The sequence below is a fragment of the Hemitrygon akajei genome, chromosome 21, assembly GCF_048418815.1.
Source record: "Hemitrygon akajei chromosome 21, sHemAka1.3, whole genome shotgun sequence".
Lineage (NCBI taxonomy): Eukaryota > Metazoa > Chordata > Chondrichthyes > Myliobatiformes > Dasyatidae > Hemitrygon > Hemitrygon akajei.
This window is the reverse complement of record NC_133144.1, coordinates 52,275,546-52,292,508: the sequence shown is the minus strand read 5'-3', so window position 1 is coordinate 52,292,508 and position 16,963 is coordinate 52,275,546. Positions and strand designations below refer to the sequence as shown.

General features: G+C 44.5%; 1 protein-coding gene across 9 annotated transcripts in view; it reads left to right on the top strand.

The window, feature by feature from the left end:
- LOC140714305 (PH and SEC7 domain-containing protein 1-like) overlaps positions 1 to 16,621 on the top strand; it is a 226,103-nt gene extending 209,482 nt beyond the window's left edge. For all 9 annotated transcript variants that reach the window (XM_073025411.1, XM_073025416.1, XM_073025415.1 and 6 more), the window contains 4 exons: positions 1,582 to 1,739; positions 3,670 to 3,814; positions 6,655 to 6,798; positions 10,415 to 16,621. In XM_073025411.1, coding sequence (XP_072881512.1) covers positions 1,582 to 1,739; positions 3,670 to 3,814; positions 6,655 to 6,798; positions 10,415 to 10,657 — 690 coding nt within the window. In that variant the 3' untranslated portion in view covers positions 10,658 to 16,621. The remainder of the gene's footprint in view (positions 1 to 1,581; positions 1,740 to 3,669; positions 3,815 to 6,654; positions 6,799 to 10,414) is intronic.
- The last annotated feature ends 342 nt before the right edge of the window (positions 16,622 to 16,963 follow it).

Below are 16,963 nucleotides of genomic sequence, written 5' to 3'. Positions count from 1 at the left end.
CCATCAGCCTCTGATGCTCCAGAAAACACAATTCAAGTCTGTCCATTTTCTCCTTATAGGTAATACCCTCTAATCAAGGTAACATGCCAGTCCTTGACTGCCTTTGTGGTGAGTGATAACATACCATGCTCCCTCTGCCTCTGTTTTGACAAGTCTGTCATGGCCGCCAGGCCTGAAAATGCCCTGGGATCCTAAAAGTGTCTGTTAACAGCTGCTAGTGATAGATGACTTGAACCACAAAACTCTGAGACCGGGAAACCTGAATGTGAGGGTTAGATGATTGGATTGAAGACTGTATGACCTCTGTCCGGTTGAGTTTTTTGGGCACCACTTTGCTGTTCAGCAGGAGTTGTTGAGGTATGCTATAGCTCCCCACTCCCTGCCCACCACATACACACCACTCCCACGTGTCTTTGCACCTTTTGCTCCCCCTTCACCACCCTCAGACTGGGCTCTTGGAAGACACTTCATATTGAGGCAATTTGCCACTAGTCACCTCAGCTCGCTGCCAGAGACTGAAAAATGAAAACTGATATGGGACTGGATCCAGCAGCCAGTCTGTCTACCAGAAAAGAGACCAGTCAATGATCACTTGAGAGTAACTTAAACAAAGGCAACGTTTGAACTTCCTTGTTTATGAATAGATCCCCAAGTGCAAATTCCTTGTGTTAACATATCGAATGACCTATACTGGGCCCCGCACATGGATTCAATCCCATAGAAAGCTCACCACCATCTCCACTTTATTAGAAGGTTAAGGAGGTTCGGCTTGTCACTGAACAAAATTCAGAATTCTACAGGTGTACTTTTGAAAGTATCCAGACTGGTTGCTTCATGGTAATTTGAATGATCAGGAATGTAAGAAGATAGAGAGTATAGAACATCACAGGCACATCCATCCCCACCATCAAAAGTGTGTCCGGGAGATGCAATGTGTAACATCAAAGATCCCCACCGTCTGGGCTGTGCCATCTTCTCACAGGTGTCATTGGTCAGGAGGCAAAGTGTGAAGTCATGCAACACCATGTTCAAAAACAGCTAAATAAAAAACACAAAATGCTGGCAGAACTCAGCAGGCCAGACAGCATCTATGGGAGGAGGTAGTGACGACGTTTCGGGCCAAAACCCTTCATCAGGAGAGTTTTGTCTTCAAAAACGGCTACTTCCTTTCAACCATAAACACAGCTAATGAAGGGTCTCAGCCAAAAAATGTCAACTGTGTTTTCCTCTCCATAGTCGCTGACTGACTTACTGAGTTCCTCCAGCATTTTGTGTGTGTTTCCCTTCGAGCATTCGGCTCTTGAACCGACAGGCACAATCCTAATCACTACCTCAGTTTAGCAACACTATGACTACATTGCACCACAACAAACTTTCTTTTCTTTTGCTATAACTGTGTTCTCTGTGGTATAATTTTGTGTATTTTTTGGGTTTAATTTATGTTTTGCTTGTGAATGTTGAGTCTCTGATGCTACGTACCTGTGACGCTGCTGCAAGTGCTTTCACGTTGCACTTGTGCAAACGACAAGAAGCTTCATTTTAAGGAAGACAACATTGATCACTTTCTCTTGTTTTTGACAGGATGCGTACAAGTCAGATAAGCAGTTGTCAGAGGAAGATCTGAAGAATGCCATCAGCATTCATCACTCACTGGCAGTGCGGGCATCTGACTACAGCAAGAAGCCCAACGTCTTTTACCTAAAGACAGCAGATTGGAGAGTCTTCCTGCTCCAGGCCCCGTGAGTGAATAGCTGTGCAGGGTGGATGAGGTTACTGGTGCTGATAACACCAGCAGCTCCCAAATAAGTACTGAACACACAAATAGCTCCTTATCTGGGTAAAATGTAAATCGCGGCCACTGTTTCAGTTTCAGTCGATGCCGGGCAAACAATTGATTATTTCCAAACTAGGTCAAGAAAAATAACCATCCAACCAAAGTTCTAAATTAAACTGTGCTGCAAGAGAGGCTGAGGCAATTGAGTAAGCAAGAGTTTGAAAGGAATGGGGCCAATTCATACAGAAAGAAAAATATCCATTTATAAAGTGCTGTTTTGTTATTGGAAACTTCCCAAAGCACTTCACAGAAATTAAATCATCTTGATGTGTAGATATAGTAATGTGGGCAGTGTGAGAAAGTTAGGAATGGAAGGAGAAGGAAGTGGTAAGTACAGAACCAGGACTGGGGAGGGAGGGAAGTGTGGGTTTACACCAGAGGTTCATGTCAGGTAAACTGTGGGAGAATCAATGAGCCCCAAATGATCTAAGGATGCACGGTACTTTGGTTTGAAGAACTCTGAAGGGTTTTGTCCGTAAATAAGTTGCTGGGAAAAAACTTACCAACAAGGTTCATGGTGTTACTGATTCTGATGATGGAATTGGCAAACTCAGAAACTTAGAACATAGAACAGTACAGCACAGTATAGTCTCCTTGGCCCACAATGTTGTGCCAACCTTTTAACCTACTCTAAGATCACTCCAACCCTTCTCTCCTACAAAGCTCTCCAGTTTTCTATTATCTATGTGGCTATCTGAGATTTTCTTAAATGTCACTTATGTATCTACCTCTATCACCACCCCTGACAGGCGTTCCATGTAGTCATCACTCTCTGTGTAAAAATGCTTACCTCTGACATCCCCACCTCCAATCATCCTAAAATCATGTTCCTTCATATTAGCCAGTTCTGCTTTTGGAAAAAATCTTTGGCTACCTACTCGATGTATGCCTCTTTTCATCTTGTACACATCTATCAAGTTGCCCCTCATCCTCCTTTGCTTCAGGGTTTATGCAACCTATCCTCATAAGGCATGCTCTCTAATCCAGGCAGCATCCTGGTAAACCTCCTCTGCACCCTCTCTAAAGCTGCTACAATGACATGATCAGAACTAAACTCAAGATTCCCAGTGTGGTCTAATCAGGTGCAACATTACCTCAAGGCTCTTGAACTCAATCTCCTGACTACTAAAGGCCAACACACCATACTCTCTCTTAATCATCCTGTCAATGCATGGCAACTTTGAGGGATCTATGGACGTGAATGAAAAGCACCCTGCTAAGAATCCTGCCATTAAGCGTTGGGAAATACTTCACAATTTAAACCACACTCAGGGACGTATAGAAATCCTCCTTAGATAATGACAGTAATCCTCCCTCAGCCTAATTATCTGGTTGTCAAAGTGTTACAGAGTCACACAGCTTAGAAACAGGCCTTGTTGCCCATCATGTCCATACTAAGACCATAAAACATAGGAGTAGAATTAGTCCAATTGACCCATCGAGTCTGCTCTGCCATCCCATTATGGCTGATTTATTTTCCCTCTCAACCTCTCTTGCCTTCTCCCCATAACCTTTAACACCCTAACTAATCAAGAATCTATCAGCCTCCGCTTCAAATATACCCAATGATTTGGTCTCCACAGCCATCTGTGGCAGTGAATTCCACAGATTCACCATCCCCTGGCTAAAGAAATTCCTTCTTATCACAGTTCTAAAAGGACATCCTTGTATCCTGAGGCTACCCCCATTGGTCTTAGACTCCCCCACTATAGGAAACACCCTCTGAATCCACTGACCCTGTTGAGGTCCATGTTCTGTCACTGTTTCTCTGGGGGCCTGGATTTCACGCTTGGATTTGTGTTCCCCTTATAGACACTGCTTTCTTTTGCTTCCAGGAGCTCAGAGCTGATGCAGTCCTGGATCACCCGTATAAACCTGGTGTCAGCCATGTTTTCAGCTCCGCCATTTCCTGCGGCCATTGGTTCCCAGAAGAAGTTCAGCCGGCCTCTGCTTCCCACCGCGGTGACCAGGCTGTCTCTGGTGAGTGACTCGCCGCTGGTTGTGACACTGGGATCAGCGTTACGCTAACAGCCACAACTTCCATTTATATTTATTAGATCTAAAACCTGCAGAGTGCTTCACAACAGACTGCCGAGCCACATGAAAGGAAACTGAGATAAAAAGCTAAAACACTGCAGGTGATGGTAATCTGAAATTAAAAGAAAAACAGAAAATGCTGGTAAAACTCAGCGGGTCAGGCATCATCTGTGGAGAAGAGGCAGTTTATGTTGAAGATTCTTTATTGAAACTGGGAAAGAAAGTGAGCAAATTAATCTAAAGTAGAGATTCCCAACCATTTTAATGCCATGGATCAATCACCATTAGGCACTTATCTCATCTGCCCTCCCTCCTCCCTCAGTTGAATCCATGCTCCACCTTCTTTTCCTATTAGACTCCACCTTGGGCCCTTTGTCACCTCCACCTGTCACCTTCCAGCTTTTGTTGCTGTTTCTACTCTCCCACCTACATCTGCCCATCACCCCTCCCCACTTGGATCCATCTATCACTTACCAGATCTTGCGTCACCCAGCTATCTCCCCTTTATCTTTCATTCTAGATGAAGGTTCTCAACCCAAAATGTCGGCTACCATTTTCCTTTATTGCGTAATATAGTAACGATGTAGTCCATGCGGAACTCTTACTCTGCCTTGTCCCATTGACTTGCACCTGTACCGTAGCCCTCCATCCCCTTCCTGCCCACGTACTTATCCAAGTCTCTCCTAAATGTTGCAATTGACCCCCCCCCCCCCCCCATTCACCACTTCCTCTGGCGGCTCTTTCTACACTTGCACCCCTCCTCTGAATGAATAAGTTCCTACTCAGGTTCTCCTTAAATATTTCCCCTTTCACGCTTAACCTATGACCTCAAGTTCTAGTATCACCCAACCTCAGTGGAAAAAGTCTGCTTGCATTTACCCTATTTATACCCCTCATCATTTTGTATACCTCTACCAAATCTCTCCTCATTCTCCAAAGCTCCAGGGAATAAAGTCCTAAACTATTCAACCTTTCCCTATAACTGAGGTCCTCAAGTCCTGGCAACATTCATGTACATTTTCCATGCATTCTTGCAATCTCTCTTGTAGATAGTTGACCATAAGTGCACACACTACCCCAACTTTGGTCACACCAATGTCTTATGCAACTTCAACATAACATCCCTACTTTGATGTATGAGGGCCAATGTGCCATAAGTTCTCCTTACCGCCCCATCTACCATTTTCAAATAATTATGGATCTGTATTCCCATATCCTTCTGCTCTACCACACTTTTCAGTGTCCTACCTGTGTTAGTCTGCAGGGATACGAGGGCAAGTGTCCCAAGATCTTAAGGAGGTTGTGGAAAGGGGGAGAGGTGCAAAGATTCAGAGAAGGAATTCTACAGTCTGAAGACCTGCTCAATAAAGCAGGAGATGGTCAAGAGGCCAGAATTGGAGTAGCATCAACAGTGAATGACTTCAGATAAAGAGTAGCCAGGGGAATAGAATAGCAATGTGTTACAAATGAGCTAGCCCTTGCCCTGTGTAGCTCTGCTGCAGATCCATGAAGGAAATTAGAGACCTGGAGTCTATGTTGTTGTGTGAGGAATGGCTATTCAGAAACCTACCTACCTACCTGATGGTCACCTACCTAAAGGAAAGGTATCAATAAGATTGAAAGAGTACAGACAAAATTTACAAGGCTGTTGCTGGGACTTGTGGACCAGAATTATAGGGAAAGGTTGAATAGCTTAGGACTTTATTCCCTGGTGTGCAGAAAAAAGAGAGTTTTGATAAAGCTACACAATATTATGAGGAATACAGATATGGTAATTACAAGCAGGCTTTTGCCACTGAGGTGGAGTGAGACTAGAACACGAGGTCATAGGTAAGGGTGAAAGGGGGAGATATTTAATGGGAATCTAAGGGGGAACTTCTTCTCTCAGAGGGTGTCGCAAGTGTGGAATGAGACGCCAGGAGAAGTGGTGGATGCAGGTTTGATTGCAACATTTCAGAGAAGATTGGTTAAGTACATGGATAGGAGGGGTATGGAGGGAAGAATAACAGTTTGGCACGGACTAGAGGGGACGAAGGGCCTATTTCTGTGCTATAGTGCTCTGTGACTCTAAATGTGGACATGCATTTCACCAACGTCAGCCCATGTTATTACTGATCCATTGGATTACGCAGGTAATTATATTGTTCTGTTCATTAGGTTCAATAGTTACATTTAATGTCAAAGAAATGTATACGATATACATCCTGAAATTCTTTTTCTTCACTAACATCCACGAAAATAGAGTGCCCCAAAGAATGAATGACAGTTAAATGTTAGAACCCCAAAGCCCCCCCCCCCCAGCTCTCCCCTCCCACACACAAGGAGCAGCAAGGCAACAACCCCCCCTTCCCCACCAACAAAAAGCATCAGTGCCCCCCCAAAGCACTCAAGAGTGCAGCAAAGCATCAGTAAAGACACAGATTTACAATACCCCAAAGACTACTCGTTTACCCAGTATTCAACATACCACAGGCTCTCTCTGTTCCTAGGTTTATGGCACTTAATCAGTGCCACTAATAAAACCGAGAGCGAAGGGGACATCAAGACTAAGTCTGACAGAACTACAGCAAAGGAGATCAGATGCCCAAAACGTGATCCCATCGAACAGTCCCAGCATGTTCATGGAGCTGTGGCAGCACAGTGGGACCTCTGCTGGTCACTAGAGGCAATGACAAGGATAGAGCAACGTGGTTTTCGAAGCCAGCAAGATTAAGACATTTTGAGCAAATCATGTGGTGGGGGGGAAAGAACTAAAAGCCCGTTCTTCATTTCTCATTTTGTAGGAAGAGCAGATAAAGGCTCATGAAGCCAGGCTGAAGGCGATGACTGCAGATCTGGCTGAGCATCATTCAGTCCCTCCTGATAAGAAGGCGAAGACTAAAGAGCTGGAGGAATACAAACAGAAAGAGGAATACCTGGAATTCGAGGTGAGCAAGGAGGCAATTTCATATCAAAGGGCAAGAGCTGAAAAGCTTTGCTTTTCATACAAGGAAGGCTTAGTTTAAATGATAACTTTCCAGCTCTTTCCAGCCAGCGATGTGTTGTCCCTCTTGTAATACTGGAAACACAAAAGGCCATTTTGCATACAGGAAGGTCCCACAAATACAATGTAACAATAATTAGATTTTATGTATGTGTTGTTGGTCTGTAGATAAATATTGAGCAGGACACCAGGAAGAACTTATTGTTTCTTCTACAAAGTGTTGTAGAGTTGTTACAGCACAGAGTGACTATCTGGCCCATCAATTCAATGCTAGCTCTTGGTAGAACAATTTTGTCAGTCCCACTTCCCTCTCAAGTGCTTACACACTTCTGAAGGTGTTCACTGCCTCTGCTTCCTTTGCCCTGAAAGGCACTGAGTTGCAGATCATAATTTAGTTGCACATTTATAATTTTTCTCTTCCACCCACGAGATTACTTGCATCCATCGCAGAGAGCAGATACATTTCACATCTCACTGAACCTCCGACAATGCAGCCCATCCCCAGAACTGCGTTAATGCTGGAGTCATAGAGTACAGAAACAGGTACTTCAGCCCAAGTGGTGCTTGGCAACCAAGATTCCCTTCTAAGCCAGTCCTATTTGGGCCCATATCTCTCTTGCCTTCTCTATCCCTGTATTTGTCCAAGCACCTTTTACATGTTGTTAATGTACCTGCCTCAACCACTTTATCTGGCAGCTCATTCTGGATACATAGCACCATCTGGGTGAAAATGTTGTCCCTTGGGTTCTTATTAAATCTCTCCCCTGTCACCTTAAACCTATGCCCTCTAGTTCTTGATACCCCAGAACTGGGAAGAAGACTGTGCATTCACTGTGTCTATACCCCTCTTGAATTTATACATCTATATCCATCTTTCTTCTACACTCCAACTTGCTCTGCCTTTCTCCATAACTCGGTCCAACAACATCTTTGCAAATCTCCTCTGCCCTCTTTTCAGCCTAATGTTGCCATGAAGTTGTGCAGACACCCTACAGCGCATTGAGTCTACACTGACCTTCAAATACTGATGACACTACAGCTTTTCAGGTTTCTGGAGTGAGATTCAGAAGTAAGAGGGACAGCTGTTTATGACCAGATGAAGGATTGTGACTCAAAGCGTTGACTACTCACTTTGCTTCTCAGATCTGTTCCTCCAACAGTGTGGTTTGTGACATCACACTGCGCTGAAATACCTCAAAATGATGAATAAAGTCTTCTTGGCTTCCAGCTGGGTACAGCTATCCATTGTATCCAACGTTTGGATAACAAACTCTGCCGTCTTCTTCAGGGATGCTGCCTCAATATGTCTAGTCCAGTGGTATGGAGTATAAACATACCTAGGCATCATTCTTGAAGAATATGGGCAGAGTTTGTCAGCGAAACCTCAGTTATAATCAATACCTGTACCCTGCTGGAGGCCCGAGAAAACCTTATTCGTCACATACGCCAGGAAAGCACTAGATCGTTTATCAGAAACCTCTAAATGGTTTATAGTGTCTGTTGCTATGGCGATAAATGCACTGCCATTTTGCAACCCTCAACTAATAGTGAGGATTAAAGTTGAGACACAAGATATTCTGCTGATGCTGGAAATCTTGAGCAACACACACAAAATTCTGGTGCAACTCAACAGGTCAGACAGCACCTATGGAGGAGTAAAAACAGTGGATGTTCCAGGCCTGTTCAGGCCCAAAACATCAAACTGTTATTCTCTTCCATTGATGCTGAGTTCATCCAGCATTTTCCCATAGTGAGTGGAATAAAAGTGGTTGGCTGCTTCAATGCTGTATCGTTGCATGACCTTATTCCTCTTCTAGTTAGGTTACAGTGGACCGTAACTTTCAGAACAGGATCTGACCAGGTTGAATGATAGCCCACTACAGGCTACATACTGAAGAATTGAGCTTCATTTGGTATTTGGTCTGGAAGTAAAACAGTCCCAGCCACGTATTTACCTCTGCATATTCGATAGCAAATAATCAGCATGATAAAACCAGCATTGCAGGAAGCTTGAGCAAAGAAACAAGCCATTCAGTCTATTAGATCCTTTTCTTTTTCTTTTTAAATCTTTTTATTAATTTTAAGAAAAACATAAGTGAAATATGAATACAAAACATTTGAGAGTACATAATTAATAGTTTAAATAGACAATCAGATATGTAATAATCAATATATAAGGCCTCCCAAACTCATAGTATTAATGTAGAAGAATCGAAAAAGAGAAAAAAAAACCCCAAAAAAACTAAAAGAAAACTTTAAAAAAAACTAACCAACATGGGCAATTGCATAATGTTAAATACATACAGTAGTGCCGATAACTCCGAACCTCCATCCAAATAATTAAGGATAATAACAGTAAGGTTTAGGATCAGACCATTTAACTCATATGAAAATGTTGAATAAATGGTCTCCAAGTTTCCTCAAATTTAACTGAAGAATCAAAAACCACGTTTCTAATTTTTTCTAAACTCAAACAAGAAATAGTTTCTATTAGATCCATGCTAGTTTTGATGCTGCACACACACCTCCGCCTATATAACTTCAGTATATTCCTCCCACGCTTTATCCTTGTTCAACCAGCATCCTAGATATCTATCGGATAGATTTTTAGATTTGCAGAAAACCAAGGGATAAAGGGTTAATATGGAAAAGTGGTACTTCGGTAAAAGATCCTCCATCAACTCCTTGACGAGCAGAAAAGACTAGCGAATAAAATGGCCAACTTCCTCCCATTTCCCATGTACTTGGGTTCTTCTGCCATTTACTTATTCAAGTTAGTTAGTTAAGCCTATCAGCCCTCCTGGGGCATAGGCTGCCGACAGCAGATTGCCAGTGTCCTCTGCCCTGGGCCAGTCTTTCAAGCTGTCTCCCGGTATAGGCCATCTTCAATATTCCTAAAGCATTTTTTACTGGATGGGGTGCTAACCCCTTGCCCAGCCCTCCTCCATTCACAGCCAGGCTTGGGACTGTCCATGTCAGAGTTGCACTTATTCAAGGTGTTCCCTTAATTACATCACTATTTTTTACATAAGTCATTTGGGACGGAGTTCCCCATCTCCACAGGAGAAATATCTCTCGAATCTCATAATCTTTTTATTAGTGACCACCTTATATCTGCACTCCCCAGATTTGGACTCCCTCCTCTCACCCACTTCCCGCTCATCAAGCTCCCACTATTATTTGGTTCCGAGCTCCACCTTCATTTTCAATCAGATTCCATCCTCTGCATTCGCTTATCTCCTCCTAGATTCTGTTACTCTTTCTACTCTTCCTGCCTTCATCTGCATGTCACAGATATGGATCCACCTATCACCTGCCAGCTCCTGTTCCAACCCTTCCTCTTGCCTCTTTATGTTGATTATCTCTCCTCTGTCTTTCAATCCAGGTGAAATGTCAGTTGTCCTCTTCATCCAGCATTTTGTCTGGTGCTGCAGATTCTAGCATCTACAGACTCTGGTGTCCCTCGTCTCGGTCTCTTGCCTCATATCCTCTCCCCTCCCACCCCCCGCCCACTGTGACCATCTTTGATGAACCAAACCTCTGTGCTCTCCCTCCTACAGGAGATGCGGTTCTGCACGTATGTCTCGCTGCTTCGGGCCAAGCTGAAAGCCGGAACTGATGACCTGGACAAGTTTGATGCCGCCCTATTCGACACAGCCGAGAGCGAGGGAAATGGCCTGAAGAAGTCTCGATCGAGCCCCTCCCTCAACCTGGAGCAGCCAGCCGCTGTGATCAGAGTCAAACGGAATACGTCGGAACGTAGGAGCAGTCGGCACCACGCCAGCACCAAGCACAAGCTATAACGCACGGTTAGTCGAACCCTGCACTGAGAGACTGGGTAGTGCATCGTGCGTTCAGCAGCAACTTAAGGACAGTAGTATAGAGCTGATGGTACTCCTCCTGTTGGTTGGCGCATGACAGACTCAAGGATTGGAAACGATGTAGAAACGGTTCTTGTTGCAGAGTGCAGACACTGTGACTTTTGGCGATGGGTTGGACTCAGTGCAACACTCTTGGGAAAGGGAGTGGTGAGCTGGCCATGTCTTGCATCAGTCCACGAGAAAGCAAGACTTGGACCCCCCAACTTGTACTCTTATTTGTTGATCGTGAGCCACCTCTCCCTGCAAAGGGCTCTGTACTTTTCCCTCGACTAATGGCGGAGGAAGGAAGGGCTGCCCTTTGCAGAGAATGAGCCCAGATTCCATTGTGTTCCTGATGCAGTGGCTGAATAAATATGTTTCTGTTGGATAAGGGGGGCACGGAGGCCCAGAGAGACACGGGGCAGCGGGATGCACTTTAGTTTGTGCCTCTGATGTTTAGCCAGGGGCAACTGGGGAAAGGTTTCCGAAACTCCAGCAATGGAGGCCGAGGAAATGGGCTGTTCGTGCCCTTGCAGTTCTAACAATTGCACACCAGCACTGGTGACGGGCCAATAATCTTGTTGTGTCAGCAGACTTCAACTTTATTTATTTTGTACTTCCCTTTCTCCTCTCCTTATCCCCCAGCTGTCTGTACCTGCTTTCTCCCCCCCTCGTGAATGTTAAATTATTTCCGCAGTAAATGTCCGTTGAATGCGTGTTTCATGAAACAGGACCTCAGAATGAATTGGGGACTGGTTTTAGCACCTCCTTTTCTGTACACGATCATGTCACACTGCTTACTGGACAGTTCAATCCTGCTTCTGTCTGCTGTATTGTTAGAAGTTCCCAGATCTTGTTGGTGCTGGTTAATTCTGAAGACAGAAGCTCAATTCCAACCTGAAAGTTCCCAATGGTCTAAAAGGGTCAATGGTGCGTGACACAGTGACAGTGGAGGCAGGTGTGACAGTATGCACTACACACAAAATGCTGGAGGAATTCAGCAGATCTGGCACAATCTATGGAAATTGATGTTTTGGGCCAAGACCTTTCATCAGGACTGGTAAGGAAGGGGGAAGAAGCTAGAATATTAACGTGAGGAGCTAGAAGGCAATAGGCAAAGCCAGGTGGGTGGGGGAGGGGGATGAAGTAAGAAGCTGGGAGGTGATAGGTAGAAAAGGCTGGAGAAGAAGGAATATGATTGGAGAGGAGAGTGGACCATGGGAGAAAGGGAAGGAGGAGGCGGCCCAAGGGGAGGCAATAGGCAGATGAGGAGAGATAAAAGGGTAGGTGGCAATGTATACGTAATGTGTGCCATTGCATGAAGAAGGAAGATATGTAGTAGTGGTAGATGTTGTGGGATCACGAGAATGATGGTCTCCCGAGAGGTTTCTCCTTGATGGAGAAAGCCTGTGTGTGACTTCATTTAACGAGGCTGATGCATGGGCAGCCACCACAGGGTCCTGCGCAGACTGGGGTCAGGGTTCGGTGGCAAAGCATCCAAAGTGATTGAGGACCCTTCATGGCAGCAGCCTTCCTCCACTCTCACTGCTGTTGTGATGCTTCATCATCTTCCGCCAGCTCCACCAATGAGGTCTTGGTTGGATCACTCTTTGGATCCCCCCCCCCCCCCCACCGACTTTACTGACGTAGGTGACCCCACCAGGTGCTAAGCTCTTGGGATCTCCACCAAGGCCTGCTGAGTTCCTCCAGCATTTTGTGTGTGTTGCTTGGATTTCCAGCGTCTGCAGATTTTCTCTTGTGTGGTCCTTGCCTTTGCTCAGGTTCAGGGTTAGGTAGGGATGGGCTGCCGAACCACATGGTGGGCTTTCCGCCATTGTGTGGAACTGAGGGGGGCCCAGCTTATGGTGCTACTGGGCTGGTCATACACTGGTGGAAGCTTGGAGGGGAGGTATTAGAAATTCAAAGTAAAGAAGAGTCCATATAACCATATAACAATTACAGCACGGAAACAGGCCATCTCGGCCCTTCTAGTCTGTGCCGAACGCCTACTCTCACCTAGTCCCACCCACCTGCACACAGCCCATAACCGTCCATTCCTTTTCTGTCCATATACCTATCCAATTTTACTTTAAATGACAATATCAAACCTGCCTCTACCACTTCTACTGGAAGCTCGTTCCACACAGCTACCACTCTCTGAGTAAAGAAGTTCCCCCTCATGTTACCCCTAAACTTTTGCCCCCTAACTCTCAACTCATGTCCTCTTGTTTGAATCTCCCCTATTCTCAATGGAAAAAGCCTATCCACGTCAACTCTATCCCCCTCATAATTTTAAATACCTCTATCAAGTCCCCCCTCAACCTTCTACACTCCTTTATATTTTCTCCAGTGTTCTGTAAGGTGCGCTGGATGGATTGTCTCTGTTATACTCTAGGGGACCAATAGACTGAGTGAATAAACACGAGAAATTCTACAGATGCTGGATATCCAGAGCAACACGCACAAAATGGTGGAGGAACCCATGTCAGGCAGCATCTACCCTCCTCAGCTGAACAATAGCTTTGGTGCATGTTGTGTGCTAGTGAAAATTATAGATGGAAAATGACTGATCTTGAGCATTTGCTCCCACATATCGCGTGCTCCCTAAAGCATGGTGAATTTTGGTATTGTCTCCCCAACATTTGGACAGTGTTGGGTCCCAAACAGTGAAACACTCCTTTCTTCAAATGCCTCATGGTCATTAAGTTACCACTTCTGCACACAGTGGCTACTTTGTTAGGTGCAGGAATGGAACCCAGTGAGGTTGTCTGCTGCTATATCCCATCCACTTCAAAATTTGATGTGTTGTGTACTCAGAGATTGTCTTCTGCATGCCAATGTTGTAATGCTTGGTTATTTGAGTTACTGTTGCCTTCCTGCCAGCTGGCCCTTGGCTGACCTCTTTCATTCTCCCCCCAGAATGCCACTCACTGGATGTTTTTTTTTGCTTTTTTGCTGCATTCTCTGCAAACTCTAGAGACAGTTGTGCATGAAAATCCCAGGAGTTCAGCAGTTTCTTAGATATCTCCTCTGGCACCAACGTGGTCAAAGTCACTCAGATCTCATTTCTTCCCCATTCTGATGTTCGAACTGAACTTCTTGACCATGCCCGCATGCGTCTTTGCATTGATTTCCTGCCTCGTGATTGGCTGGTTAGATATTTGCCTCAATAAGCAGGTCTACCTGATAACGTGACTAGTTAATGTAATTGGAGAAAAATGAGTTGGCAAGTTCTTCAAAGCAAAGCAGAGTGGTTTACTAGAGCTATAACTCACAGTGGGATTTGAAGAATTTTGCTGTTTGAACTCCTCAGCATCCCACGTCTGAGAATAAATGCCAAGAAGTGGTGTGAGCCAGCATCCAGGTCTCAGGCTAAAGATATACGTCTAGGTTAGTTGATTTTGTTCAAAGTTCAAAGTAACTTTATTATCAAACTATGTATAAGCCACCGTACATTTTCTTGCTGCCATTCACAGCAGAACAAGGAAATATAATAGAACCATTGAGAAAACTACACACAAAGACTGACAACCAATGTGCAAATGAAGACAAACTGTGCAAATACAAAAGAAATAGTAAATAATTATATTGAGAACATGAGTTGTAGAATCCTTGGGATTGAGTCCTTGAACTTTGAACTTATTCTGCTGGAGACATAGGATGGGAAGGGTAGCAAAAATCTGGACCTGCCAGCTAACCAAACTGCAGATCACACCAGTCTGATGTGAAATCTGATGCACCCATTAGCCAGGGTTGCTGATTGGTGGAGAGAAGGTGTAATTCATTGGGAGGCAGAGGGAGATGATGAGTGCAAAAGCAAGATGCTGGAATCTGAAGCAACTAACAATCTGCTGGAGGGTCGAGCAGCATCAGGACCTAAGTGATGAGCATTGTTGATAGCAAAGTATCCTTTTATCCCCAGGCAAACTAAAGGGTGTTGTTCAGTCTTATTTTAGTTTACTTTTGAATTCCTCACCAGCACCTTGTCCTGTGTGACTTCCGGCCCTGATCTGGTGCCATCTGGGATCTCAAGTGTGTTTAATCCATTCACCACATCTGTGGTTTTTCCTCTGTATCCTGCTCTCTTCCCTCACTGTTGTCCAACACTGCCTCCTATTCTCTACCTCCTCCTAGGGCTTTGTTTCTTGGTTTTCTGAGTTTGACAGGGTCTGTATTGTTGCAAGTGTCAGTTCTTTACATCCCGTTGCCCACCAAGGATTACAAACTCTCTAGATTCTAGGCCTCTGCATCGAGCAGGGATCTCCACTCTCTCCTGCCCAACTCTCTTACCCCCCCCCCCCACCCTCCTCTGACCCCATATTTCACCCCAGTCCTGTTTTTACAATCTGCTGAACCTCCACTCTCCAACAGTACCCGGTCAATCCCCAGCGGAGGCTTCACTCTGCATCCTTTTGCATCTAATCTTGGGGAGTTGCTGCCCTGACGATGTATTAATGAAGGCAATTGCAATGTTTTCATACATTTCAAGAGGCCTAGAATATAAGAGCAAGGATGTATTGCTGAGGATTTATAAAACATTGTTCAGACCAGATTTGGAGTCTTGTGAGCAGTTTTGGGCTCCATATCAAAGAAAGGATTGCTGGCATTGGGGATGGTCCAGAGGAGAATGACTTGAAGGATCCCAGGAATGATAGAGTTAACATGTGATAAGTGTTTGATGGCTCTGTGCCTGTACTCACAGGAGTTTAGAAGAATGAGGGGTGTCTCATTGAAACCTCGTTCTAACTGTCCATCATACCATCCACATCTGGCTCCACCTATCACCCACTGGCTTCTGTCCTCCTCCTTCCCCCACCTGGTTCCACCTGCCAATCATACTCATCCACATTTGGCTCCACTTATCACCGGCCAGCTTCTGTTCCCCCCTCTCCCACCCACCATCCTCTACCACACCCCACCATCCAATACACAATGCCATATACTGGCAGTCTTTCCTGTTTCCTCTTCATCCTGAGACAAGGTCTTGACATACACCTTCTGCCTTCTCAGATGCTGCTTGATTCTCTGAGTTCTTCCATTGTTTCAGCGGAATCTTGAATAAAAAACAGAAAATGTTGGAAACACTTAGATCATACAGCGTCTTTGGAAAGAGACATGGTTTACCCTTCATCTGAACGTCAACACCTTCTCTTTCTACAGACACTGCCTGACCTGCTGATTGTTTCTAGCAATTTCTGCTTGTATCTCAGATTTCCAGCATCTGGATTTTTTTTCCTCTGCAAGAGTTGAAGATGTTTGACTAAGACAGCTGGAAATCTAAAGTCAGCAACATTTGCAGAAGAACAGGGGCATTTCAGGTTGAAGACTCTTCTTTGGGGTAGCCCCAGGCAAGAGTCTTAAGGGTTCAGTGAGTTTTGCGTCATCACGGATGCTGACTTCAGTGGAGTGAGATATTCTCAGCCCATTTTCTTTAATTAGCCCAGTTGTTTTTGTCATCATCTCCATTCGAGTGTAATCTGGTGGCCTTAATGAGAGGACTGCAGTGAGACTGCAGAAAGATAATAAGCATGTTGTTGCAGTGAAGAGATTGGTATTGTTGGAGAGTGCAGAATAAAGGCGATTGAGAAAGGGAGGGAGACGTTAGTAAAGACCTGAACATGAACAGAGGTTAGGACATTGAGATGAAGAACTGTCACACTCTTTAACACTGACACCCCCTCCCCTTTTATTATTGTGAAGAAAAATTACCTGGACCCTCAAAAAAAAATTCAAGGAATGAATAGAATGATTCAAGTAATGAATCCGCTGGAGAGGAACCGTCGCCATTTTATGTCTCCTACTAAGCAAGGAACCTCTTCTTAAATGTCAATAGTTATTTAATGATGACGACCATTGTAAAACTGAAGGAATACTGTTCAATAAAGAAACGCTACATTTAAAATGAAAGGGACTGCTTCATCATTTGGGAGGGACAATCTAAATTTGGGAAGAGCTTTGTTGTTGTGGTCAGTTGGGAAGTTGGTCGCCAGCTGTGCTGTTTCTCCAACTTTCAGTTAGCGTCCACATTTGCACAATCACAATTGGTAATTGCATAAACCAGCACAGTTGAGCAGCGTTAATGAATTTTGATATAAATATTCCTGCATGTGTATTGAAATTGTAACAGTCTGGTTTGAACAAAGCAGCTAAAATGGTTTGTCACAGCAGGTACATTCATATCTATTCCAGCAGGACTCATTATTTTGATCAGAACGTGACAAAAACTCCAGAGCATTACACTTGTATAAT